The sequence below is a fragment of the Carassius auratus genome, chromosome 15 (assembly GCF_003368295.1).
Source record: "Carassius auratus strain Wakin chromosome 15, ASM336829v1, whole genome shotgun sequence".
NCBI lineage: Eukaryota > Metazoa > Chordata > Actinopteri > Cypriniformes > Cyprinidae > Carassius > Carassius auratus.
The window spans coordinates 14,990,138-15,015,818 of record NC_039257.1 but is presented as its reverse complement, the minus strand read 5'-3'; the positions used below and the strand labels follow the sequence as shown (position 1 = coordinate 15,015,818).

Sequence of the window (25,681 nt, the reverse complement as noted above, 5' to 3'; positions counted from 1 at the left end):
TTCCAGATTTTCAAATAGTTGTATCTCGGTCAAACACTGTCCTATCCTAACAACCCCTACATCAACGAAAAGCTTATTTATTCAGCTTTATTTCAGATGATGTATAAATCTCAATTTCGAAAAATTGACACTTAAGAATGGTTTTGTGGTCTAGGGTCACATTTGAGCATTTTCAAGTTAGTAGTATGATAGTGACCTCTATTGGTATTTTAGTGTAACAACAACAAAAACAGACATGTTTATGACCAATATGACAAATAATTTTTTAAAACATGACGAATGTACTGAATCAAATTCATTCAAGCTTATAGAGATCAGTCCTCACAAGATTCATACCTCTTCACATACAATAATACATGTCACAAACTGCAGCTGATCCAAGGGCCGACTGACTTATTATTTTTTTCTCCCTGATTTCTTAATATTTAGCCACTAAAGTTCTTAAAAGACTCCAAGTACTGACTGTCAATCTGAGATTGCAGCTCTTTTGGAATGCAGTGGGAATATTTATAGTTTTCCTTTAGCCACTTTCCTCCCTCACTGTTTTCAATGGCCACAGCAGCAATGCCTACAAAGAATAAAGAAATAATAGCACTCATTTTACCATCTTAATCAAGTCTACTGATAAGTGATTAGTGAGCAAGAGCTATTACACCCTCTCACAGAAAGAAGCTGTCCAAATCCCTTGTTTTGTATCTTGTAGCAACAAGTATAACAAGAATGTCAATAAACTCACCAGTCATATTTCGGTTACATTATTTATTTTAATAGCTCCCTAAAGGGAGAATCGACATCAAAGAAAGGTTTCGGGTGGAGAGGGGCAGTGGATAAGTTCAAAATCTCTCATAACATTTCTTCGCTTTATTTTATAAGCTGTCTTATGCTTACCTACGACAGTAGCTCCTTGATTCTCCAGCAGTTTGATAGCTGCTCTCATAGTTCCTCCAGTCTCGATCCACTGGTCAACTATAAGAACCCGCAGACCTGAAGTACATCATAACAAACCTATAATATCCCATTTTGTGTTACTAAGAAGTAGATGTGTAATTAGAAAACATCTGAATACACATGGTTCAGCAATCATTAAGCAATACACTGGAATTATGTAGTAAAACAGGACATATGAGCTGATTGAAAATGTATAAATCACTTAATAACTCAACATTTATTTGATTAAGGTGTCTTTTAACTTGCAACTTGGCCTTTTCTATTTCAGTATAGCCCACATTATCAATCATTATAGTGATAAAATAGGAGTTTACATACATCAGTACCTGGCTTTAACACATCAACACGCACTTCCATCAGTTTCTCCCGTCCAGAGTAGTCGCTGTAGTCCTGAGTTTGAGTTTGAACACATAAGTGTCCTGCTTTTCGAATGGCCAAAAATCCTTTTCCTAAAGTTATGGCCGCAGCTGACCCTGAAATAATTACAGGAGAAAGTACAAATAAAATCTTTTTTTCGCATGGAATAGAAAATTACATTTAAGTTCATACATTTCATTAAGTCAGGTTTTAGAGATAGTCCCTAAGTTGATATCCCACTCTATATTTAGCCTGTTTGCAGAGGTGTTATATATACACCAACATGTGCACTGAGCTAAAAATACTCTTGATTTCAGACTGTCTTGCCCCACACCAGCTACAAAAGAGAAAGTTTTATACCGAGGATGAAGCCCATGGCATCTATTCCAGCTACCAGGTCAATGGTCTCATTCTGGAATGGTTTGAGAAGATCTTTTACGCAATCTGACAGTGCCTGGATCAGTCAAGAGTGACAGAAAACAGTGAGCAGAGACTATAAACTAGAAAACCCATGGCAGTCAATCACATTCTAACTTGTTTTTATTATCCAGACATCAAGTTATTTAAAAACGTACTGGGTCAAGTTTGACGTGCAACAAGAGCGAATGTTTACCTGTGGATTGCAATAGAGTCTTGATGGATCAAGCCATGCAAACTTTGGACCCTTTGTGTTTGGTGCCATAAGAGACAAGTACCAGCCCTCTTCTCTCATTTGGGGAACTGCTAAAACATCCATCCTGGAGAGACCGTTAGACTTGTGAAAACTCCCCGGTAACGGCGTGTATTTGGTGTCGAGTTCAAGTATCTAGTGGGCGTTTTCATGTCTCTCCCAGAGTTCTCGCTTAACCATTAGCCACAAACCAGAGCTCTGGAGACGGTGTTTACTCCGTTAGGTTACTGTGTCACTGATTTTAAACACAAGTTTTGGTGTTTTTCTCCCCTTATAAACGTTTAAAGGGATATCCTAATGCGAACAAAACTGTAAATGTTTGATAACGCACAGCAACGCACTTAGGCGCCTCTCTTATATTTATATGGACTGAGCCTAGTTCCAGGGATGACAAAACGGTTCTAAAAAGATTTACTCGATTTTAAAAACTTGTATGTTCGATTGTCTGCACCACTGGTCAGGTTGGCGATAGCCAGTCAAATCAAAGAAGGGTTGAGCTGTCTAGTGTTCTACGAGATGCTTTTTAGACTAGGCAGTAAAGATTCAAGAAAGAAAGAAAGTTGGGCCAAGATATGGTTTAATAAATGCTCAGTAACGTTACATTATATATCTATCCGCACTTGGCGTGTCCCGAACCGGAGTGCCACATGAAGAAAAAATAATATCCCTCCGCGATATCATCCGAGTGACAGCTGTCACTCAGTTTTTTTACCCAGTGATCAAGCACAGGAGAAAAGTAGAAATATGAGAAATTCAGAAAGAGTGAGGATTGCCTATAAAACGTGTACAGGTTTAAGAATTATCCTATTTCTTAACAAAAAAATAGGGCGTTTTTATTTCAGAACAAAGACGTGAAATCAGTCATGAAATTTGTAGCAGTGAAGAAAAGTAGCCTACTGTCCAATTGTGTGGCATAAGTGGCTTGTAATCACAGCGAGCTAATTACAAAACTGTAACTTTCAAATACATCACAGAAAACGTTCTGCTATTTTTGATTTTCTAAACACTTCTATATGATTTATAAGTTTTTCTCTTTAAAAAATAAATAAATAACAAAGTCCCCATGATGTCAACATTTACTGGTATTAGCTAGCCATATGCATGGGGAAATTTGGTCCACATAATGTAGGCTAGAGGGAATTTTAGTGAATACCAGGTACATCACACAGACGCACACAAACCTACATTTGTTTAAGTGGGGCCAAAATAAGGTAATTTCATTGCATTTCCCAAACATTTTTAATTTACCTGTGATAAAGAAAACCAAGAGAATTTAAACAGGCTTTGAGATATTCTTACAGAAATCACGTAGGCCTATTTTGGAATACTGAATTTGACTTAGAAAGATCACTGTGATGTTTTATCTGTAGCCTACCTTAAAAATGCATTTCGGTAAAAATAGCTATAACAATAGGCCTTTAGCGTCATCAATACAAATCAGGTTAAGAAAGCTTAAGATGGAAGCAGATATTTTATAACTGCTGAATGAACGGCAGTAACTATACCATGGAAAATATATAAAGAAACCCATACAAAAAAAAAAAAAAAAAGGATTCTTGTGCAAAGTGCCAAGGAGCCCGTTTGCCCCTCATTACAGGAGTCGCCTAAACCTCCACAAAAGATCGAAATTATGATGTTATGGACCATTTTATTATTGAAACTTTTTAGCCTACGTTTTATTTTCTGCAGAGATTTCTCATAGTGACATCTTGATTGAGCAGCTAATTTTTTTTCATTGTTTAATATAATACGGTTCCTTTTTTGACCTATATCCGAAAATCATGTAAAATTTAGGTTAATGGATTCCTCTGTACATCAGATATGAGCAGTCATGCAACGTTTTATGTTTGCATACCTCAGGCTTCAGATTTATACTCCAAGAACTGATGTGCTATTGTAGATCACAAACATTGTAAAGAAAATGCACTGTTTCTAAATTACAGTGTGCTGGTATGAAGTAACAGTTCGTCAAGTATGTGGATCACGCAGAGATTAATATCCTGGCAAAAGTTTTTAATGAGTAGCTTATTAAATTAATACTACATCGGACTGATTTTCCAACAATGTCGCACGTTGCCTCTGGTGATTTTACATCATTTGTTTCCTCCCCCACCAATCCGATTTCTGTGCCAAAGCCCTGTTGGACTCAATAGGAGCTCTTTGAAAGCCGACCATAAATATTTTGCTTTTGGACTTGCACATACTCAATTCCTGATTTATTTGGTTATTTTGTTAGTTCGTTGTTTGTACCCTTCTCAGCAATGTCGTTAGATAGTAATAAATAGAAATTAGTTAAAATAAATTGGCTCTGGGATGAACGGTTTTTATCATATGATATTTTTCTTAGAAATAGCTACTATGGAAAGCTACATATTGAATAGCTTGAAAGCAATAGCCACGAAAAATTGCAAATTTATTTACATATGGACATGGACAAACGTGCGTTCTCTTCTTAAATGACTCTTTTTCACTCTACTGGCGCCTGCGTCTGTTAAAGTCCCAAAGTTAAGACCTTGTAACCATAGGAAAAGACACTGATGTTCAGTAACTGCACGAGTCTTCATTGGTCTGCATTGAAAAACAGAAAAGCCCACTGTTCCAAATTAGGTCACTACCCATTCCTTTTGTGAAATTAGAATGCCCAATCTCGTTGGGTCGGAAGAATCACCCCATCTCTTGTTACTATGGAAAGCGCCAAAGGAACCTCCTCCTTGCTGCGTCACCAAAGTAAATCTCGAGGTGTGGGGAGAGATGGGGTTACTTGCGGTCAAAACACACATATCCATTACGCCCTACATTCATTATTACAAATTCCGGTACGCGTGCACACAACAACCCCGGCTTGATTAAAAGAACATACATTTAAAATAACCTAGTTAAGAAAAACAAGCTATACAAAAATAAAGGTGCTTCAAATGGTTCTTTACAGCGATGCCATTTTGGTTCCACAAAGAACCATTCAGTCAAAGGTTATATATATATATATATATATATATATATATATATATATATATATATATATATATATATATATATATATATATATATATATATATAGGGCCTATATAATCTGAAGAACCTTCTTTTCTTTCGGCACAAAGAACCTTTTGTGAAACAGAAGAGGTTCTTCAGATGTTAAAGGTTCTTTATAAAACCACTTAGACAAAAAGGTTCGTCAATGGCATCGTGAAGCTCCTTTATTTTAAGAGTGTACAGTCCTGTTGTATTTGTAGAGATGGTTGTTTTTACTCTGAGTATAGTCCATCAATGACTTTCAGGGGCTCGAAAGTCATTTATTTAAATATATATTCTGTAGTTCTGATACAACGCCCTTAGTGCAATAAGCTTAACTCAAATAGGTTTTAATCAAAATACAAACTTTTGTGATATATTTGTGACGTGTAAATACATAACAAACTAATAAATAATTACTAATTCTGATGCAAAGCTATATCAAACAGATAATTATTTCGATCGTGTCCCTAGAAATCAATCTCGTTGTGGTTAATTAAACGATGTTTGAAAACAAAGTATTTGACTTCTATCTACAAAGAATAGCCAAGGCTATCTCCAAGCTTTCGTTTAGAACGTCTTTGTAGAATTCATACCCAAATTTGCCTTAAATTGCCTACCTGTAGCCTAATTCTGTTTTATGTTTTAATGCCATGGTTTCTATAGTCTTAAAATGTAATAAAAAAGACTAATAATAACAATAATACAAAATGTGGTTTCGACAAAGCATTTATTTAGGCCACTTTTAAAAAGAAATGAAACAAGAATACCCTTTTGCCTTGCAAAATTTTCCCTCTCGCAAATCAGAAATACGAATTTGCCTTTTGCAAATACATAAGGTGCAACCGACCATTGGAAATCACTGCACATTGTTCGCTTGCCACAGGGACGCCAGGAGGAGGAAACAGATGCACATTAGGGTATTCAAGTTCATTGGAGGATGAAAGGGTTAATTAAATGACAGACCCCTCCCATTATTGACCGGCAATATATTAATACCCACGGCAGCCGGTGAAATAATCCGGTACTCGTCGGACAGGAGAGGTGCGGTGCTGTCTGAGACTCCGTGGTGCTGAAACTGCCGCCCGCCGCGATGTGGTCCGTGTTTTTCGTGTTTCTGTCTTATTTAGACAGGAACTTTGTTAAAGGCGAGTTCTTAAACCAAGCTTTAGATGCAGAAAAAGAGAGCAAAGAGCTCTTTTACATGCTCAACAACACCCTTTGCGCCAAAAGTTCGGTTGTGGGAGAGTATCATCTCCATCAGGTCACCGATGGGGCTGAAGAGGTTCGCTCTGTGCACGACTCCGAGGGCCGTCTGGTCGACTGCTCTGTGAGCCAAAACCAAATGCAAGTTAAATCCTTCATGCACGTGTGCAGACTGGGGCTGAGGAACCAAATGAGCTCGGATTTGAAGATGAGTTTGACTGGGGTGTCCGAGGCGAAGGCTAACTGTGGCAAGCTGAAATCGAAAGGCGACAGGAATGTGATCAGGACAACAAAACAAGCAAAAGAGCCGAACTCGGATGCTGCGAACAATAAAAAGACGCGAACCAAGCGAGGCTTCACGTATCCCGGGACACTTTGGTGCGGTGCAGGAAACATCGCAGATCATTACGATCACTTAGGTGAGTTGAGTTTAATTCACTGACTTCAGAAGACTATTATTTTTTTCATCTTCATACTGTAGCAGGTGTTTAGGCATTCTGTGCATGTGGTTTCTTTTTCACCCTCAGGCGAATTCGAAGAAACTGACAGATGTTGCCGCGTTCACGATCACTGCCCATATGTCATCCATGCGTTCTCCTCCAATTATGGATACACCAACTTCAAATGGCACTCCCTCAGCCACTGCGACTGCGACAACGCGTAAGTTTGATCTGGTACAGATTTGACAGATGATAGATGACAGCAGCCTGACATGCAATACTTCTTTTAAAGCTACTTTAAACACTTCAAAAATCCTACAGTTGTCTATATGCCATTGTCAAAACTTTCTATTAATTGTGTTTTAATTTTATTCTATTCATCTGAATGACTAAAATGATGGAAAAATGATGGACAAATCTGAAAAATATCTTGATATTTGTTAGCTACCTACTAAACATTAACGTGCTTCACTTGAGGTTACAACAATCAACACCAATTAATTTTTACTGAAAATAATTTTTCATAGAACCGTCATAAGGATAACCAAATGTAAGGCTTAGATCAGGCAGAAATGTTTGAAGCAGGTTAACAATTTTTGCAGTGTATGTATGTTGGAATTTTTTTTTAACTGATGTTAGACATACAATAAAATGTAAATGCTCAAAAAAATTTGACATTTTGAATTCATCTCTAAATTTATTTAAGCTAATGGACTTTTATATCCTTACATCTGCATCTTACAGCTTGAAGGAATGCCTGAGACTTGTCAATGACACTTCATCCCGAGTGGTTGGACAAGCCTTCTTTAATGTGATCGAAGTTCCTTGCTTCGAGTTTTCATTTGAAGAGCAGTGTGTTGAGCGTCACTGGTATGGGGTGTAAGTATCAAATTCTATGTAATACAAATTCCTTTCTTATATTCTGGCGCACAGTCTACAGTAGCCAAATTAATAGCCCAATTAATGCAGTTTTTACTCTTCTCTCCATCATGAAGGTGTAAAAAGTATGACAGAGTTCCTGTGGCAGTGATTAAAGAATCAATCCCTTATGACTTTGGAGGCATTGATGTCATTGATGTATTGACTATCGCTCCTCCAAAGAAGAAACAGTCAGACGAAGAAAAGCAGAACACAACATCCTCTGAAAGCACCACGCAGTCATCATTCTCCAGGACAGCTGCCCCTGAGGAGCCCTCGCTCACAAACGTTGTGACGGCAGCAGAGGATTTCATTAAAGTGCTCGCCACAGTCTCCACCTCTCAAAGCTCGTCTGCAGACGCAGGCAAAGGAGAAACTCAGACGTCAGAGAAGAAGAGGAAGAAAAATTCCAGCAAGAAGAAAAAAGAGAACAAGAAGAAAAGAGGAAAGGGTAAAGGCAGGAAGAAGAATAAAAAACTTAGCGCTGTGTTGAAGGTCGACGAAGGGACGACCGGAGCGCCGTCGACCGGTCAGACAGAGGAGGTCATGGGTAAGAACAACTTTGCAGAGGAAGCAGCAAAGATGAATCGGTTTAGAATAAAAGAAAACAATTTCATGAACAGTGAGCTAGACTCCGAAGGAAATAAGATGATGAGAGACGATCCTCAGAGGACAGTGAATGATAATCAGGATGTTGTTACCATTACCACCTCAATAAAGACCAAAGATAAAGAACCAGAGATTCTAGAGCACAGACAAGCAAACGACACAGAGTTAGTCTCCACCTCGCCTGCGGCTCACATTACCCCAGCTGTCCGCGATAAGACCAGAGCTAAGCTGAGACAAAGAGCCAGAAAGAAAAATCAAAGAAAAAACAACGCTCTCACGGAAGCCAAGGAAGAAACTCTCGCGACTAGTGCGTCTGAAGGTGTCAGCTTCGTAACGTCAAAACCTGAGCGTCCAGCGGGCGCCGTAAGAAACGAGATGTCGCTAAGGACAATGCACTCGGAAGAAAACGGACCTGTGGTTACTACAGCACAAAATTCACCCATTGTTAGAACCAAAAGGCCAAGTTCAAGGCAGAGAGAAGGAAGAAAGAGAATGAGGAAAATCATTGCCTCCTCTACAGAAGAACCTCCTCGTGATATCAGCTCTCAGGATCCACTATTGTTCACAGGTTCTGCAACTGTGAGGCCAACCGATGTACTAGAGCGACTGGGATTGGACCAACTTGAAAACCCAACGGAAAGTTTGAAGGACACCAATGGTAGGAAGAACAAAGGAAGGCGTGTAATCAAAATCTGCTATGAAGCCTTTTTGCCTGATGTTGCAGACACCACACCCCTCCCGAGTCTGATCGAAAAGGACACTGAGTTTCAGTTGAAGGATCCGGAGAGGAACACAGCACCAATGTTTCCTCTCCTACAGACTAACACTGCATCCACGGCAACCCGCAGACCTAAGACCACCAAAAAGAAGAGAAGCAGGGAGCGAGGACATCGAGAAAAGCGTGGAAAAGTTAAGAAAGAATGAAACTCAAGAAGCTCCGCATGGTGCGACCAAACTTTTTTTTATTATCTTCTAGGCTGCCATACGATATTGTTTTAATAAGCAGCATGTTTTTACCTACTCTGTTTTTATAACTCTGTTGATGGTAGACTGATAGATCGGATCAGTTTTATAAAGCATGTGTTTCTCAACATGATTGCTGAATAAAGTATATAAGAGCACTGGTGGTCCTTCCATTAGAATGCTTTGAGAAAACATTCCTTTTCTTCACAGTATGGTTTTTGTTTTTAATAAACAAAAAGTTGTGTTCCTCCAGGTAACCTGATTATTAACAGCTACCCCCCCCCCAGCCATGTATCTGCAGTGCACTGAGTCCGTTTAAGATAGTCTTTGTTCTTGCACAGACTTTGTCCTTTTTAGGCCTTTGCCAGTGGACTTAAGCAGAACAGGTCACATTCTTCTCAAAGGATAATCTGCTTTAGGTACCTCACCCTCCATCTGACATTAAATGAGTATTGTAACACTGGATTCAAATCTCCTATCAGCTGACCCTCACATGCTCTTGTTAGAAAGCAAGACCTTAGTTTGCAGAATCGCAAGTCTGAAGTTCTGATTCAAGCCACAGTTCAACAACAATGCATATGAATTAGGAATTACTTAAAGTAGAGGTTTGGACATGCATAATTAATCAGTGTGTGAATTATGGGGTTTGGGGGATCTGACCTTTGACTATTAAAGTTGGGGCCACTGAATATATATTTCGACGTTTTTCAAACACGTACACTTGGAATATACACTACTCAAGGGAGCCAAATGTGGGATTTCCTTTATTCAAATGAGGGACCGCCCAAATTTATTCACATTGTGGCCTGAGCCGAACATCACACCATTTTGCATCACACCAACTTCCTCCTCGGCGACCCCGCCGTGCTCAGCAGTTTCAGAACGAGTGTGTGAAAACAATGTGGAGTCTTATACCAGCTCCGTGGTTCCCAGACACGGAATAATAATCCAACATTCAGAGGGCGTAGACGTTATGAAATGATATACATTCCAAAAACAGTACAATAGTATCATTTACAAAGCATGAAAGAAAATTCACGATTGGTTCCGCAGCGTTTCGTGCTGTTATGGTCATGGAAATGGGGTTAAGAGGGCGGGACCGTGTTCCCATGAGAACAAGAGGCTTTTGCTGAGTAACTGCACGTTCGGTCCGCATGCCTAGAAGAGACGTGACAGGTCATCTAAGACCACAGAGGAACTCCAATGAATGTCAAGTGGGTAAAAAGTATGATAAGTGGCTAAATAACTCATCTATGTTTTGTCATTTTTAAGCAGACATTTTTAATGGCAAAACAATGCTTGCCTCACAGCATTAGCAGGGCTGAACATTTCTGGTTGCTAGGCATTTTTCCTTGAGATGCCAATCATGCATGAGGAGGAAACATTGGGCCATAAGCAGCCATAGATTCTGAACTGAAAGCAAGTGCAAAAATCAGTTGAATGATTGTCATTTACACTATAAACACACAGAAAAGTACTACTTGTTTTTTAATACCTTTCAAAACTATACTATGGTTTTGGAGGAAAACGAGGCATCTAGACTCTTTTACTAACTTCAACCATGCTTGACAAGATAATTTATTAAGGCACTGTTTTCCAATCTTGGCATGATAATTTCAATAGTTTACTTTTCAGTTTTCAATAGACGTCATATTTGGTTTCAGAGAGAACCAGAAAACCAGAAGAGCTATTTGGTAATAAATTCCTCCCACACCCACACTTTAGGAATAAAAATACAAATTATCAAAAATGTTAACTGGGTCTAGATATGGATATACTGGCAATTCAAAAATATCAGTTTAAATGCACATGACTTTCCTCTATCAATGAAACAGCTAAATATTTGAAGAATCCTTGCTGTTCTTATAATTAAAGTGAATAACGATTGAAACACTGCACTATAGTTCAAGTCTTCAGAAGAAAATTGAGTGTTAAGTAAGTCAATAACTTACTTATTAATTAAGTTTGATCAAAGCCATTGATGCAATGTAAACCATTAATGCGGAGCTGCAAATTCAGAGCTGAAATCAGCACTGATTCTTTGTAAATGTTTAGCAATATGTCAGTAATACCACATTTTGCAACGATGATTTAAAAAAAAAATATTTAATTAAAACAGCATTTAAAATAAATCAAAATTTTTGCCAGTCTTGTAACTTTTACAATACATATAGTATAGTAAATTTACTTTATTTCTAAACATACTAGTAAATTGAGCAATAATTATTTTATAGATTTATTTAGTTTTGTACTTCAAATTCTTTCACAGTGTGTCAAGATGTTTGATCCCATTTATCTTGAGCCCGTTACATCGACTGATCCACTGGCGTGATCTCAATGTCACCAATCTACACAAAAGGAAGGAAAAACTATTATATTACACAATTCAGCCATTAAATCAAGATATTACCTAAAAAATCCAATGCAGACATTTTCAACTGGTCCTCAAATTTATTTTCGATTAAATTTAATTGACAGCACTTTAAACGACAAAGAAGAGCAATTATTCTAATTTCTGACAAATTCTTATCTCCAAAATATGTGATTCATCTCATAATCTGAACATTGATTAAGCGACAGCAAACATTAACAGGACAAACAGTTTCTCCAGTGATGGATGATGCTTACTTGAACATGAGGAGGAGCACTCAGGACATACACCACTGCGTTTGCGATGTCAACTGCTTGTAGGCACTGTAAATATGATATTTAAACACATCAATGATGACCTTCAACATATAAGGAATCAGAGTTTGTCTATACCTTTTCACTTTTATAAGTAGCAGCAGCCTTTTCTGGGTTTTCGCTAAAGAGTCGGTAGGCAAATTCTGTCTTCACTATGCCAGGACAAATACACTGTTAAAGAAACAACACACTTAATACCAACAAGTCTTTCAATAGGACATGCAGTAATCATATTACATAAATAAAGTGTTGAACAGAAGCACATCTTGACCCTCCTGCTCTTACTGTGGCACGTATGTTGGTTTTGGCTTCTCGTAACTCTTGCCTCAAACCTTCTGTGAGAGCCGTCACTGCGTATTTGCTGGCGGTGTAGAAGTGTGCATCAGCACTGTTGATGACCCGGTGTCCACAAATACTAAAACAATTATTTTAAGACACCGAATGCTTTTGTGTCTAAACATAGACAGGAAAATGAGTACACAGAACAAGGGTGCAATAAAATCACTGGTACCTGTTGATATTAATGATATGACCATCATCAATTTTTCTTTCTTTCATGGACTGGTAAGCCTCACGGGTGCACACGGACAGGGCAATGACATTCACCTGCAAAATAGGAACATTTGGCAATGACTAGTATGACTCATTTTGCATGTTAGATGAGGAAAACTGCTTATCTGAGGTACATACATCCATTATAGTCCTCCAGCCACTGGTTTTGCCGCTCAACAGAGGCTCTGGGAGAGCCAAACCAGCATTATTAATGCACACGTCAATGCCCTGATGTTGAACTTTGATCCAGGAGAACATGGATAACACGTCATCCTCTACAGACAGATCACATTTATATGGGATCAGAGTGCCACTGAATCCACTACTGACACAATCTGCTGCCGATTTCTGTGAAAGGAAAGAGTACTTTGAGATTCACATTTCACAAAGCTCAAAAACCATTGGCAGAGGGATACAAACTTATCATTGCTACTGCTCTTGATTTGTATCAAAACGATTTCATCTTTGCTACAGAGTGATAGACGCTTCATTCACAGCTTCAAGATATACATAATTTATATTTATTTCATTTAGCAGACGTTTCCATCTAAAACACTTGCTATAATGAATATGATGACCTGAAGATCTCAAAAACGAACTTACCTAATGGAATGTACCCTTTAGTTTTTAGAGAAACCATACAGGTGTAATGTAACATGAGAGTGATAGACTATTATTCGGTTGCACTGAATCAGTAGTGATCAATGAAGGCTGTAGACGACCTCTGTATAATCATAGAGGCATAAATTACCCCTATTTTTTTTTTTTTTTTCAGCAGAATGTGCCGATTTATTCCTCATAGCTGTATACTTACCTGAATTTGCTCCACATTTCTGGCACAGCCGACCACCTTCATGCCATGCTGGACCAGAGACTTCGCGATCGCTGCTCCGATTCCCACTGAAGCTCCAGTGACCAGAGCAACCCTGCCTTTCCAGCGATCCATGTTACAAGTTCACACAACTCTTACAGAAATCTGCTGCCAGTGATCTTCCCTGCAATCATCTATGTCAACGAACACTCCCTGACAAACTGGCCAATAGCAATGCACTTCCTATTATACAAACTATGCTGCATCAGAGCACAATGAGTTTTTATTCGCATTTAATCCAACGAACCCGTATCATTTGCAAGAGTTTAATTTTGTATTATTACGAAAAAATAATACTAATAAAGTAACAGCAAAACATCCATTCTCCACTTTCCCTCTGGGCATTACTTAAGTCTTTAAAGGGATAGTTCACCTAAAAATAAAAAAATCCTGTAATCATTTACTAACCATCTACTTGTTTCAAACCTGTATGAGTTTCTTTCTTGTGCTGAACACTAAAGAATGTTGGTAAACAAACAACACACACACACACACACACACACACATACAAACACACACACATATATATATATATATATATATATATATATATATATATATATATATATATATATATATATATATATATATAGGGTTAGGTGAGCCACCAGACATTAATAGTTTCTCCATGATGTTTACTTGCACATGAGGAGGAGCACTCAAGACATGCACCACTGCAGGCACTGTAAATATAATTTTACATTTAAAAAAGGTAAACAATGACCTACAAAATGCTCTGTAGACAAGAAACAGTATTTGTCTATACCAGTGGCTTCCAACCTTTTTCAACTCACGGCCCACACAACCAAACACATATGTTTGTGCGACCCACTTGTGTGACCCCACTATTGTTGGGCTAATAACTTATTACTCAGAAGCTAGATTGTTAACTGTCTTTACTGAATGAACTGGCAATGAACAGAAAATGACTTGGGCTGGCACTGCTCTGCAAAACAGGAAAACCAGATCAAGGCAGAGCTCGGCAGCGGGTAGACAGTCAGCGGAGCAAGCACTCAAGAGGAAACACGTTGACGTCAATTTATGTTGACCCTATTGCCATTTATGCATGTTTGAATTTGTTGTTCTGCAGCATATGCAGCAAAAATGTCTAAGATTAATTGGTGGTTTATTCTTAAGCCAATCAACGAGCTCGAATAGTGGAAGCATAGTTTCAGTTTAATATTCATTTTTTTGTTATTTAATTATATATGTATGATGTCTAAGTCATAAGATAATATCAAATATATATATATATATATATATATATATATATATATATATATATTTTTTTTTTTTTTTTAATTATGTTATGTTATGACTTAGACATTTTAACATATAGTAACAATATTATTATTTCTGCTATGTAGTAGCAGCTTTTTCTGGGATTTGACTAAAAACTCCGTCTCCACTAAGATCTAGACTATAATAAAACAGAATTCCTAGTCCCAACAAGTGTTTAGACATGATTTATTTCAAATAATCATATTACTTCTCTATCCTTATGCTCTTACAGATATGTGGGTTTTGGGCTCTCGTAGCTCTTGCCGGAGACCTTCTGATCCGTCACTGCATATTTGGTATAGGTGTAGAGGTGCAAATCAGCATTATGGAGTCCTCCAGCCACTGGTTTTGCTGCTCAACAGAGGCTCTGGGAGAACCAAACCAGCATTATTAATGCACACGCCAATGCCCTAATGTTGAACTTTGATCCGTCCTCTACAGACAGATCAGAATGCCATGGAATCCACCACTGACACAAGGGAAAGAACACTTTGAGATTTGCATTTCATGAAGAGTACAAAGCTCAAAAAAAAAAAAAAAAAAATGGGCAGCATGACAGCAAGTAATGGCGGACCAAGCAAAACTTGTGAAACGGACACTGCCTCATCTGTATAATTAAGTTAATTATTATACCAATATTTAGAACTTTGTCCTTATGAACACACTGTTCCCTGTGACATGAAGAAAGATGAAATTGTACGGCATTTCAAACATTAAGATTGCATTATTAATATGTGATCAAACGGAGATTTCAAAAGTGATGACATTCAGCCAAGTATGGTGACTCATACTCAGAAATCATGCTCTGCATTTAACCCATCCAAAGAACACACACACAAACCGTGAACACACACACTGAGCAGTGGGCAGCTATTTATGCTGCAGTGCCCAGGGAGCAGTTGGGGGTTTGGTGCCTTGATCAATCGTGCCTCAATCGTGGTAATGCCAGCCCAAGACTTGAACCCACAACCCTAGGGTTAGGAGTCAAACTCTGTAACCACTAGGTCACGACTTCCATTGTGAAATGGACACAGCAATGTGTATGTAAATGTAAACGATGACAGCAATATCCCTTATTAGATTAGATTAGATTAGATTAGATTCAACTTTATTGTCACTGCACATGTAGGTACAAGGCAACGAAATGCAGTTAGCATCTAACCAGAAGTGCAATAAGCAGTAAGTACAGAATAAAGGTCTATAATATGTACAATAACTATACAGGTAAGTATTATGGACATAATTTACAGATATTAAATACTATAAGCACGATATACAGATAGGTGTACTATGAACATACTATACAGATGGGCTATGTAAAAGTGTATGTACACTATAGGCAGAACTATTAACATAATTTACAGTATTGCAATGGACAGTAAAGTGCATAAAAAAAATATTTCAATGTGCAAATGGATTATACAGTGTTCCTGGATGAACAGGCAGTAGTGCAAGTAATAACAAGTTACTTTTTGCTTGTTGTGAGTAAATAAATAAATCCGAGTGTTGAAGAGGGGGAGGAGTCTGTGTGTGTAGTGTGGGGGGGGGGGGGGGTGTTGTTGAGGGGTGTCAGAGGGCAGAGTTCAGCAAGGAGACAGCTTTAGGGAAAAAGCTGTTCCTGAATCTTGTGGTCCTTGTCCGGAGGCTCCTGAAACGCCTTCCGGAGGGGAGGAGGTTAAACAGTTCGTGGTCAGGGTGAGAGGAGTCCTTGAGAATGCTGCGAGCTCGACGTAGACAGCGTTTCTTCTGGATGTCCTCAAGAGCAGGAAGTGGTGTCCCTGTGACTCGTTGGGCAGTTTTCACTACCCTCTGCAGTGCCTTGCGGTCAGCCACGGAGCAGTTCCCATACCAGACTGTGATGCAACTGGTCAGGATGCTCTCAATCGCACACCGGTAAAAGTTCACCAGGATGGATGAAGACAGCTGGTTCTTCTTCAGTGTCCTGAGGAAGAAAAGGCGCTGGTGAGCCTTCTTGACCAGGCTGGAGGTGTTTGTGGCCCAGGACAGTTCCTCCGAGATGGTGGTTCCCAGGAACTTGAAGCTGGAGACACGTTCAACAGCCAGCCCGTTAATGTGGATGGGGTCATGAGTGCTTCCATTCTTCTTCCTGAAGTCCACAATGAGCTCCTTGGTCTTATTGGTGTTTAGGAGCAGGTTATTGTCTCCTATGTCCTTCCAAACCTTATTCCTTGACACATGAAAGCTGCAGTCCATATATTTCGTAGTTCCTTGTGTGGATTTGGGGTGAATGTGTAGCTGTCAGTCACCTCACCTGTGTGGATAGCCTATTCACTATACTTAGTAATCACAGATTCTAGCCAACGTCTTGGAACGTCTTTCTCCATATATTGTCATCTGAACAAGTAACAAGTCAGCCACGCTTTGTTCTGACCAGCTGAGGAAAAAAGCATCACCATAAATCACGCTATCAATGGTGATTTAATCTAAGAGAAATAATTAGCTCATATCTCATCAAACCCTGCAAATGATTATTATTGTTATACTTTATTCTCAAATGATTAATGTTAACAACATCAGCATTGCATGACTATGAGTACAATGTATATTAGCATGTAGATTTCAGTTTCTGTACAGTCTAATCTCTGATTATCACATCATTTGAATTTCAAATTAAGAAATTATTTTAACCTAAAAAGCATACTATGCTACCATCGAACTGGATGTCTTTAAAATACACATCTTGTGAAAACCCAGGCTACCTGTAATCAGAAGCACATTTATAACTGGATTATAATAAAATTAAATTTAATACAAGTGTTTCATATAGGACCAATCTTTCTTGACTACAATCCGCCATTCATATTTTTTTCCATTTAATTATTCCAGCTGCTGTGGGAATATGCTATTATTAAACGATCTGCCACCTGCAGGATCCTCACATGGCCTAGTAGCCGGGACAACTTGCATGTACTTTTAACATAAATATCAATATTCAATGCAGAATATGTACATTATGTAATTTTGCCTGAAACCTCGATGCTAACTGTATTCAGTTTCTATGCATTCAAATATTTAGAGGATATTTGGTGGGCTTCACTGCAAAAGAAGAAAAACATTCATACATCACATCACATCACAGTTTCAAATTCATTAGTTTGGTGTCTGTAACATAGGCCTACCTTAAATCCTCAGCCATGTTTCATTTTTGCTTCTCCTTGACTTGAAAAATTGCTGTTTGATAGTTTCATCACAAACACCACAAGAAGATAAGCACAGCATAATTTCCTACTTTTATTACTTAATATCTCATTTAAAACATTCAGTTGAAAACTGCTGGCACCCACTGAAGAGAAACCAATAAAGCAGTATCAAATTTCCTTAACATTCCACAAAATATTTATTTTATCTGTAAATGTTCATTCATTATGATGCCAAGCAAAATAAAATACTCTAATTCTGCCTCAATACTGAATGCAAAGTACCATTGGTGTTTTATTATTTTTTCTTTACATCATATACTATAATAGTCATTATAGTAATTATAAAAGTGTAAAAAACTTTATGATCAGACGTATGTGGGTTTTATCTGGCAGTGTAGAAGTGTGGATCAGCAGTGTTGATGGCTCGGTGTCCACTCATGATAAAACACACAAATATATGAAATGTTTTGTTAGGAATTTGGAAACAGGCAAAAAAAATTAATAAATAAAACAAAATTCTAATAAAAGATTCCTGTACCTGTTAATGTTAATGATGTGACCATCATCAATATTTCTTTCTTTTATGGACTGGTGAGCCTCACGAGTGCACACTGACAGGCCAATGACATTCACCTTAACAAAAAGTAAATTTCTTTATTACATAAACTGGTTTAGTCCGAGCAGTGACTCAAGATTCACTTCTTTCAAAACCAACGAGTGAACTGTGAATAAGAAATTATGGAGCATTGGAGTAAACATAGTAAAATTAATGTTATTTTTCCACACATTTATCAGTACACATACAAATACATATATTTATTTATTTATCACATATATTTGTGTTGACTTAGACTTAGAAATTCAACAAACTGAAATGTGGATATATATGCAATTGGCAAAAAAAAGAAAAAAAAAAGAAAAGAAAAAACGATTAATTTTTTTCGAGGCGCTAGTCAAAACATGCATAAAACAGCTTTTTCCAAGCCATTGCAAATTATTTTTTATAAGTATTATAATGCAAATAACAAATCATCAAATACCATTAAATAAGAGTGTTCTTCATATGCGGGGTTTGTTTTCTTTTATGGATGGGTCGTCTAAAACCGCTAGGGGGCGATCTCATCCATGGGTTCACAGATCTCTGGCACAGATCGCCCCCCAACGGCAAATCACTGAACTTTTGAAACATTTCAGAGCACTCCTTACTGAAATCATGTGATTTTGACAGTTTGATCCGCGCTCCGAACCATTGGTTCGATGCAAATGATTTCCAAAAGTGTCGAAGCTTCACACAGTGATTCAAAAATGAGTCGATGGGAGTGTTAGTGTCCGTCATAGTTTTTCAGCCACTGGTTTTGCCGCTCAACAAACCAGCAATGTTAATGCACACGTCAATGACCTGATGTTGAACTTTGATCCAGGAGAACATGGATAACACATCATTCTCTACAGAGAGATCACATTTATATGGGATGAGTGCCGCTGAATCCAATACTAACACATCCAGAAGACCGTTTCTGCAAGATAGAACACGTGATTCTTCAGCCGGCGCATAAACATTCACTTCTCGTGATGCAAAAGCGTAAATGTTAACGGTGCATTACCTCAATTTTATTCCACATTTCTGGCACAGCCGTCCACCTTCAAGCCATCCTGGACAAGAGACAGCGATCGCTGCTCCGATTCCCACTGAAGCTCCAGTGACAAGATCAACCCTGCCTTTCCAGCGATCCATGTGAGATCAAGTGTTGGACAGCTGACTGTGTGATCGCATTGATCAGGGGTTGCCAGGTCCAGCAAAACTTTCCAATCTAAAGCTGTTTTAAAGTGATCATATTATACGATTTCAAGTTTTCCTTTCTCTTGGGGTATTACAAGCTGTTCGTGAATGGATAAGATCCTTAGTTGCAAAGACTAAAGTCTCAAACCCAAAGAGATAGGCTATTCTTTATAAAAGTTAAGACTTGTCCAGCCCCAGTAAAATTCCTTGATTAAACACCCCCAGATTTGCATAACACCGCCCAAATGTTCACGCAAAGAAGGCGTAAGTTTGATTCTCGCTGTTGTAGCTATTGTTGCTTACGTCACCATGTTGCGGAGACGCTGTGTGTTTCGTTGAGAAAGCAAAAATGTATTTGGTCTTGTAAAAGAGGACACAACTAGAAATCAGTGGTTAAGTTTTATTTACAACACTGTTCCGGAACAGTTCTGAACTTCTATCCAAATATTGAGATGTGTGGAACGCATTTTACAGATGACTGTTTCCTGAACCTGGGAGAGTAGCTGCCAGCTGTTCGCACAGTCTGTAAGTACGTTTTCATATTTAAAGAATTTGCCACTGATGATTCAAACGTGAGTTTTGAGCAGTGTAGAGTAGTAGGCTACTTGTTATATGTCGTTTCTCCGATCACAGATGTAGACATGGTTTTATGTTTACGCGGCGCGGTGCAATGCAATGCGTAAAAAGACAGTCTAAGTCATTATAATTATGTACCCACTGGATGCTACAAATGCCTGGTTTGTAATGGGTTTTATTGTTTTTGTCTGGCCGTACCGGGACACACACCACAGTATGTTAAGGGGTGTAACATTTCTGTCACACACTTGAGGTAATTAGCCAAAAACAACGCACTGGATAGCTGGCCAATCAGAGCACACCTCACTTTTCAGAACGATGAGCTTTGTAAAAATCTATGCATTTCAGAAGGAGGGGCATAGAGGAGAAACAATAATGCACAGTATGTGGAAAATAAGTTTTTTTTTTTTTTTTTTTTTTTTTTACTTTAAACCGCATTAACACATTTAATACACCAAATATACAAAATAGTGTTATTTTTAGCAACGTCATATGACCCCTTTAAAACAAGTTCACTTGTAAACACACCCTCGTACAGTAAACATACAGCATTGTTATTTGTTTTGTTTCTGTTTTTATTTTGTATTTTATTTAAGCTAGGCTTAATTGACTATAAGCCTATTCTATATATTCTGTTAAGCCTATTTATTTTACTTAGTAGGCTACGTAATTTGTACTCTCTTTTCAATATTAAAATATAAAAATGCTGATATCTGATAGCCTATTTAATAGTATGTAATGCAAAGTGATATAGGTGTGTATGCTTATGAATGAATAAGTGAATGGTTATGCTTTTTGTCTTTATGATGATGTCTCCCTCTCAAAATAAAGTTTTTATTCTTTGAATTTAATATTCTTATAGTTCCTATTTCCCTCTCTCCATCTCAGTTCTCCTTTCGGTTGCCAGATATTTTAAAACCAATGAGAAATCGCCCAACTTGTTATGTCTATAAATAACCTGTCTTCTGAGAATTTGGCGAATGAGAACACACTTCCTTCTTATCCCATAAGGCTGTAACATGCAATAAATAGTAAAAAGTGTTCAGCCTGTAAAATTTTGCAGGGTTAGTTATTCATTATAAACTGAAACAAACAATCAGTGTATGACCATGTGTTTGTTTGTTGGTCAAATTTATTTTTATTGTTATATAATTTGGATTGAACATTTACAAATGCAGAAAAACAAGAATACAGTAATTTGAATTATAAAAATCACCAAGACCAGTTCCTAAAGTATTGTCTTATAATATCACACGTGCAGCCATGTTCCTCTATGTCCTCCACATGCTATATAATTTTATACAATGTCATTTTGTGCTCTTTAATTTATACTTTCCACAAATCAACCATTCTACATTCTTGTAACAGGGAATATTGCACAGTAACGGTTGCATGCAAAATTTGGGACAGAGTTTAACAGCTTATAGAATTAATATTCATCAGGTACATATAGAGAAATTTGAGAAAACCTCAGACGTTGGATGTGGAGAGGGTGCATATGTTTGACTACCTGCCTTTCACACAAGACATTTTGCATTTTGAAGCCATACGTGGCTAATTGATTATTAAGTTTGATTTGCCATGATTTATTGATGAATGATAAATAACTTGCTTCATAACTATAAATTAGACAGTGAGAACATAGAAAGATGTCAAAACAGAGCTGACCAATAAAGCAGTGCTAACACAAAAAACATAACTTCTAGAATAAGACACTTGACGTCCAGACCGCAGCTGAATGGGCCGGTATGTGTTCACCATGGCGGTCCCGTCAGAAAACATCAGGTTTGAAAATGCAGAAAGCTGCGAGACAAAGATAAAATGGTTTTCTTTTATTCTTGCGATGTGTTAAAGTGCCACTTGTTTATACACAAAACATATTACCTGTTCCTTGCTGAGGGGTATCGCCTTCTCAAATATTGTCCAGACCACAGCTTCAGAGCAGCCTGGTGTGGTGAGGGACCCCTGGTAGCGGAAGTACCTCTCCAATTCATTATGGGGAAGAATGAGCATGTCTAATGATACATCTGCCAGTGTTGCATTGGTGCCTAAAAAAGATTTTTTACAAGCTGTCATGAAGTTCCCCTTCTTTGTTCTAAGTATAGCCTGTCTGAATAATAAGACATTCTTAAAAACAGGTTCCTCCCATATGAAAGATATTGCCACTTTGAGTGACCACTGCTGTATATCAAACATAAAGCAATAAATTAACATATTTATTGAACTTTAAAGGTACATGAAATAACCTCACCAGGATGTGTAATATTTTTCAGAGAATTTATGATGCCGTCATATTTTTTATTGGCAGTTTGTGACTCCTGTAAGATAAGACGCATGTGATAAAACGCTGTTTTATTATTTGCAGGTAACAAACATTTAGGTAATGTGGTTTTACCTCGTAAAAAAATCCGAGAACAGCAACTCCAGAGGGGTCAACAATGGCCTCATCCACAGAGTTGTACTTTTCTTTTATATGTACGATGTGAAGCTGTTAAAGATACAAAATGCATTCTTAGTTTCTTATCCATTCACAGATAAGTGTTAGACTAAAACCTGTCTGTCCACCATATTTCGCGATGTGGAAAAAAGCTATTTACTGTGTGAACTTCTAACAAGTAAGAAACGCTAAGTGCAGTAACCGTGTTTATGAATATGTTAAGTTCAAATAGTATGTTAACAAATAGCTCTTTGCAGTATCAAGCAGCAGAACGGATTATTTTTGTATATGGCTAAAATGACGGATGATAACGGAAGCACTGCACACTCAGTTTACAAATGGACATGGCTGCTCTTACATTAAAAATAAAAGGTAACATCTAAATAGCCTGTTACCTCCATAGGATATTTCTCTCCATCTATAGTATGTTCTGATCCAGGTCCACCGTTCTTGCCCCAGTGCAGGTGAAGCTGCTGAGCTTTGTAACTGCTTTCTAATTTGGCTCCACTAATTGTTGCTGTGTCTGGCAGGTTAACTTGCACTACAGATAATAAAAAAATATATGGCGGAAATGGTTTATAAAGTGAAATCGATATAGTTGCCAATAATGGGTAAAGGATATTCACCATTTAATTGTAGGCTATACTTAAGAGTAACTTACCTGTGTGTCCGTTGTTTTTAATGAGAGTAGTGATTGTTTCTTGGTAGCCTGTAAACTGCACTGGGGTTAGATGACTGTCAAAGACAGTTTTGTTTGTTACTATGTTAATGGGAGACTGTTTTGCATTTCCACACTCCGCGGCTACTGATGCCCAGTCATCCGGTCCTGTAAAAAAGTCATGCTATGTTAATATAAATCATTATTGTTCGGATGTTTGGACTGTTTAATGTCTTTCAAAGAAGTCTATTTTGCTCATCAAGGATGCATTTTTAAAAATCAAAAGTAGAGTAGACACAGAAATTCTGTGTGATCTATTCAAATGTAAAATATATATATATATATTTTATTTGAATATATTTTAAAATGGCATTTATTTCAGTGACAGCAAAGCTGAATTTTCATCATCATTCCTCCAGTCTTCAGTGTCACATGATCCTTCAGAATTCATTCTACACACTGATTTGCTGCTCAAGAAACTTTGCTTATTATCAGTGTTGACAACAGTTGTGCTGATTATTTCTTTATTATTACTCAAAGACTCCACTGTCAGTTCTAAGCAATTGAATGCATCCTTTTTGAATAGAAGAAAAAATATATATAACTCAAACTTTTTGAGAAAATAAATAAATAAATACTGTATTTTCTCTAATAATTTAATATAAAACACTGAACAAGGCACATGCTCACCTATGCATGAGTGATTGCTGCAAGATACTTGAGACTGATAGCACCAATCTGAAAGGAAACCAAGATGACTTATTGAAAACTAATTCATACGTAGTGTCATACATTGAGAATGAAATCGAATCACATTTAATTGATTGCACTTACCTGTACATGAAAACAGACAATGAACAATGTGTGTTTTATATACTTAGGTCAGTCAGTTAAGAAGATTTTTAACTGGTCATCTAAAACCTTCAAAGATGTTTCATTCCATGTTTTAAATCTATTTATCCACAAATGTAATATTTTATGCTATAATGTTGTGTTAATTTCAGTCTTACAAATCAAAAATCAACAACTCTCATTATAAGATTCTCAAATATCTTGATGCACTTCGTAAAGCTTTCATTCGTGCAGTTCTTCCACCATTTACAGTACCAAAATGAACATTAAAAATTATCTTTTGACAGACTACCTAGATTCAGCAGCATCAGGTTTAACAGTAAACCTGTTTTTATGATAAGTAAAGATGACATTTACTCAATTTAACACACTTACCTGCACTTGAAGCAAACTTGCATAAAATAGCAAGTAGAGAAAACCAGAGCACATTCATCCTTAGTATTTGGATTGAAATAAATTCACCTGAATGATCAATCCTTCTTAGGAACACGGGAGTGTATTTTATGAAAGGATACTTTGGAGGTGCATTTTATAATCGCACAATGACCCTCCCTGTCATGTTTTACTGCACAAAACCCTGTGACCATAAAACCCATTTCTATTAGAATGTATCATATATTCGTCTTACTTATGAGTAATTTAGTGTGTCCAATCTGCTCTAATCTAGTCATGATTACAAAGAACTTCTCCACCCATAACAAACTTTCACTTATCAGTTATTATCAGTTATCACTAACTAATAAATAGGCTAAAGTGGTCTCCACCTTAGAGCTAAATGAAGTGACTGACAACATAATAAAAAACATCACATGGATATACAGCATAATGCAACATTTAAATATACCTGAGTATAAAAAGTAGGCTATCCCAGATTGCTAATTACAGACTGTGATTTGAAATAGTCTTGTCATCTAGTGGTGACTCTGAGACTGCATATTCGGTGTCATAAAACATTTCTACTCTACTTAAAATCCTGACTTGGCCGAATTTATTTTTATTTTTATCATTTTGTAGTCCTCCTCATACTGTAGGCTTTTTTATAATGGTTTGACCGTAGGTAGATTCCACCTTCTAGCACGCCACAATAAGTTGATTATATACAAAACCTGCTGCACGCTATTGGTCAAACTACTTTTTAGTCACTACCATCACCAAGCATGAAAAGGTAAGGAAAACAAAGCCAAAACCGGACTTTTCAGCCAATTTAGAAATCCCGGCCAAGTCCTGTACGTGTGAATGAGGATATATTGCGACCCGATTAAAAATACAGCAACAAATTGTGATTAGCTAGTAGCTAGTGATGTAAAAGTTTCCTGTTCAAACCAAGTTTCCTGGGAACTTGAATGAAAATTTATTGGTTAATGTTGATTGAATTTTTTAAATGTCTGAAATCTTTGACTGAATCATCATAAATTAAAAAAAAGTGTTTTTAACGACTCTACAATGCAGCAACAGTGAAGGCATTTAGCTTAACTTACAAACTAAAGGCAAAGATGTTAATTGAATTAACCCTAATCTAAACCTGTCTGGATAATACCCATCTTTTCATGCACTTAGTTAAAAGACGCTATCTATACCAAGGTATTTATATCAGGACATAATCTTGTTTTGTACAGAAATAGGTGTAGAAAGCATGTTCTCAGCCCTCTTGCTTGAACAGTGAGAATAGACTTTATAGGACACAGTTGTTAGCACAGAAACAGCT

At 37.4% G+C, this 25,681-nt stretch overlaps 4 protein-coding genes across 5 annotated transcripts; 1 reads left to right on the top strand and 3 right to left on the bottom strand.

Annotated features, from left to right (window-relative positions):
• Positions 1-44: 44 nt before the first annotated feature.
• zgc:174895 (purine phosphoribosyltransferase family protein) lies at positions 45-3,496 on the bottom strand. Its single transcript, XM_026282668.1, has 5 exons — positions 1,919-3,496; positions 1,666-1,759; positions 1,275-1,421; positions 889-984; positions 45-568 (listed from the first exon to the last, which is right to left on the bottom strand). Exons 1-5 carry the CDS (start codon positions 2,039-2,041, stop codon positions 426-428), a joined length of 603 nt encoding a protein of 200 aa, XP_026138453.1. The 5' UTR covers positions 2,042-3,496; the 3' UTR covers positions 45-425.
• A 2,195-nt stretch (positions 3,497-5,691) lies between these two features.
• On the top strand, positions 5,692-9,370 carry proca1 (protein interacting with cyclin A1). Its single transcript, XM_026282662.1, has 4 exons — positions 5,692-6,612; positions 6,721-6,853; positions 7,378-7,512; positions 7,629-9,370. The coding sequence occupies exons 1-4, from the start codon at positions 6,081-6,083 to the stop codon at positions 9,082-9,084; spliced, it is 2,256 nt and encodes a 751-aa protein (XP_026138447.1). The 5' UTR covers positions 5,692-6,080; the 3' UTR covers positions 9,085-9,370.
• Positions 9,371-10,379: 1,009 nt separating this feature from the next.
• On the bottom strand, positions 10,380-13,619 carry LOC113115232 (dehydrogenase/reductase SDR family member 11-like). Of its 2 annotated transcripts, none has more exons than XM_026282663.1 (7): positions 13,175-13,619; positions 12,499-12,708; positions 12,320-12,414; positions 12,094-12,223; positions 11,887-11,979; positions 11,752-11,817; positions 10,380-11,471 (listed from the first exon to the last, which is right to left on the bottom strand). In XM_026282663.1, the coding sequence occupies exons 1-7, from the start codon at positions 13,304-13,306 to the stop codon at positions 11,430-11,432; spliced, it is 768 nt and encodes a 255-aa protein (XP_026138448.1). In that variant the 5' UTR covers positions 13,307-13,619; the 3' UTR covers positions 10,380-11,429. The 2 variants fall into 2 exon arrangements, with proteins under 2 accessions (XP_026138448.1, XP_026138449.1); XM_026282664.1 differs by having other exon boundaries at positions 12,094-12,196.
• A 7,527-nt stretch (positions 13,620-21,146) lies between these two features.
• ca4b (carbonic anhydrase IV b) lies at positions 21,147-24,523 on the bottom strand. The gene is made up of 8 exons (XM_026283136.1): positions 24,352-24,523; positions 23,815-23,862; positions 23,128-23,292; positions 22,862-23,007; positions 22,425-22,517; positions 22,281-22,347; positions 21,914-22,077; positions 21,147-21,832 (listed from the first exon to the last, which is right to left on the bottom strand). The coding sequence occupies exons 1-8, from the start codon at positions 24,407-24,409 to the stop codon at positions 21,656-21,658; spliced, it is 918 nt and encodes a 305-aa protein (XP_026138921.1). The 5' UTR covers positions 24,410-24,523; the 3' UTR covers positions 21,147-21,655.
• Positions 24,524-25,681: the final 1,158 nt, after the last annotated feature.

What these genes read in the sequence shown, in the direction of transcription:
- LOC113115232 (XM_026282663.1), bottom strand. Translation starts at nt 13,306, where the DNA reads ATGGATCGCTGGAAAGGCAGGGTTGCTCTGGTCACTGGAGCTTCAGTG. An exon ending in GCTGGAGGACTATAATGGAT is followed by an intron (nt 12,415 to 12,498) that starts GTATGTACCTCA and finishes CCTATTTTGCAG; the next exon opens with GTGAATGTCATTGCCCTGTC. An exon ending in GTGCTCCTCCTCATGTTCAA is followed by an intron (nt 11,472 to 11,751) that starts GTAAGCATCATC and finishes CCTTTTGTGTAG; the next exon opens with ATTGGTGACATTGAGATCAC.
- zgc:174895 (XM_026282668.1), bottom strand. Translation starts at nt 2,041, where the DNA reads ATGGATGTTTTAGCAGTTCCCCAAATGAGAGAAGAGGGCTGGTACTTG. An exon ending in TGTTGATGTGTTAAAGCCAG is followed by an intron (nt 985 to 1,274) that starts GTACTGATGTAT and finishes GATGTACTTCAG; the next exon opens with GTCTGCGGGTTCTTATAGTT. An exon ending in TCAAGGAGCTACTGTCGTAG is followed by an intron (nt 569 to 888) that starts GTAAGCATAAGA and finishes TATTCTTTGTAG; the next exon opens with GCATTGCTGCTGTGGCCATT.
- ca4b (XM_026283136.1), bottom strand. Translation starts at nt 24,409, where the DNA reads ATGAATGTGCTCTGGTTTTCTCTACTTGCTATTTTATGCAAGTTTGCT. An exon ending in CAAGTTTGCTTCAAGTGCAG is followed by an intron (nt 23,863 to 24,351) that starts GTAAGTGTGTTA and finishes GTTTCCTTTCAG; the next exon opens with ATTGGTGCTATCAGTCTCAA. An exon ending in GAGAGAAATATCCTATGGAG is followed by an intron (nt 22,518 to 22,861) that starts GTAACAGGCTAT and finishes TATCTTTAACAG; the next exon opens with CTTCACATCGTACATATAAA.
- proca1 (XM_026282662.1), top strand. Translation starts at nt 6,081, where the DNA reads ATGTGGTCCGTGTTTTTCGTGTTTCTGTCTTATTTAGACAGGAACTTT. An exon ending in AGATCATTACGATCACTTAG is followed by an intron (nt 6,613 to 6,720) that starts GTGAGTTGAGTT and finishes TTTCACCCTCAG; the next exon opens with GCGAATTCGAAGAAACTGAC. An exon ending in GAGCGTCACTGGTATGGGGT is followed by an intron (nt 7,513 to 7,628) that starts GTAAGTATCAAA and finishes TCCATCATGAAG; the next exon opens with GTGTAAAAAGTATGACAGAG.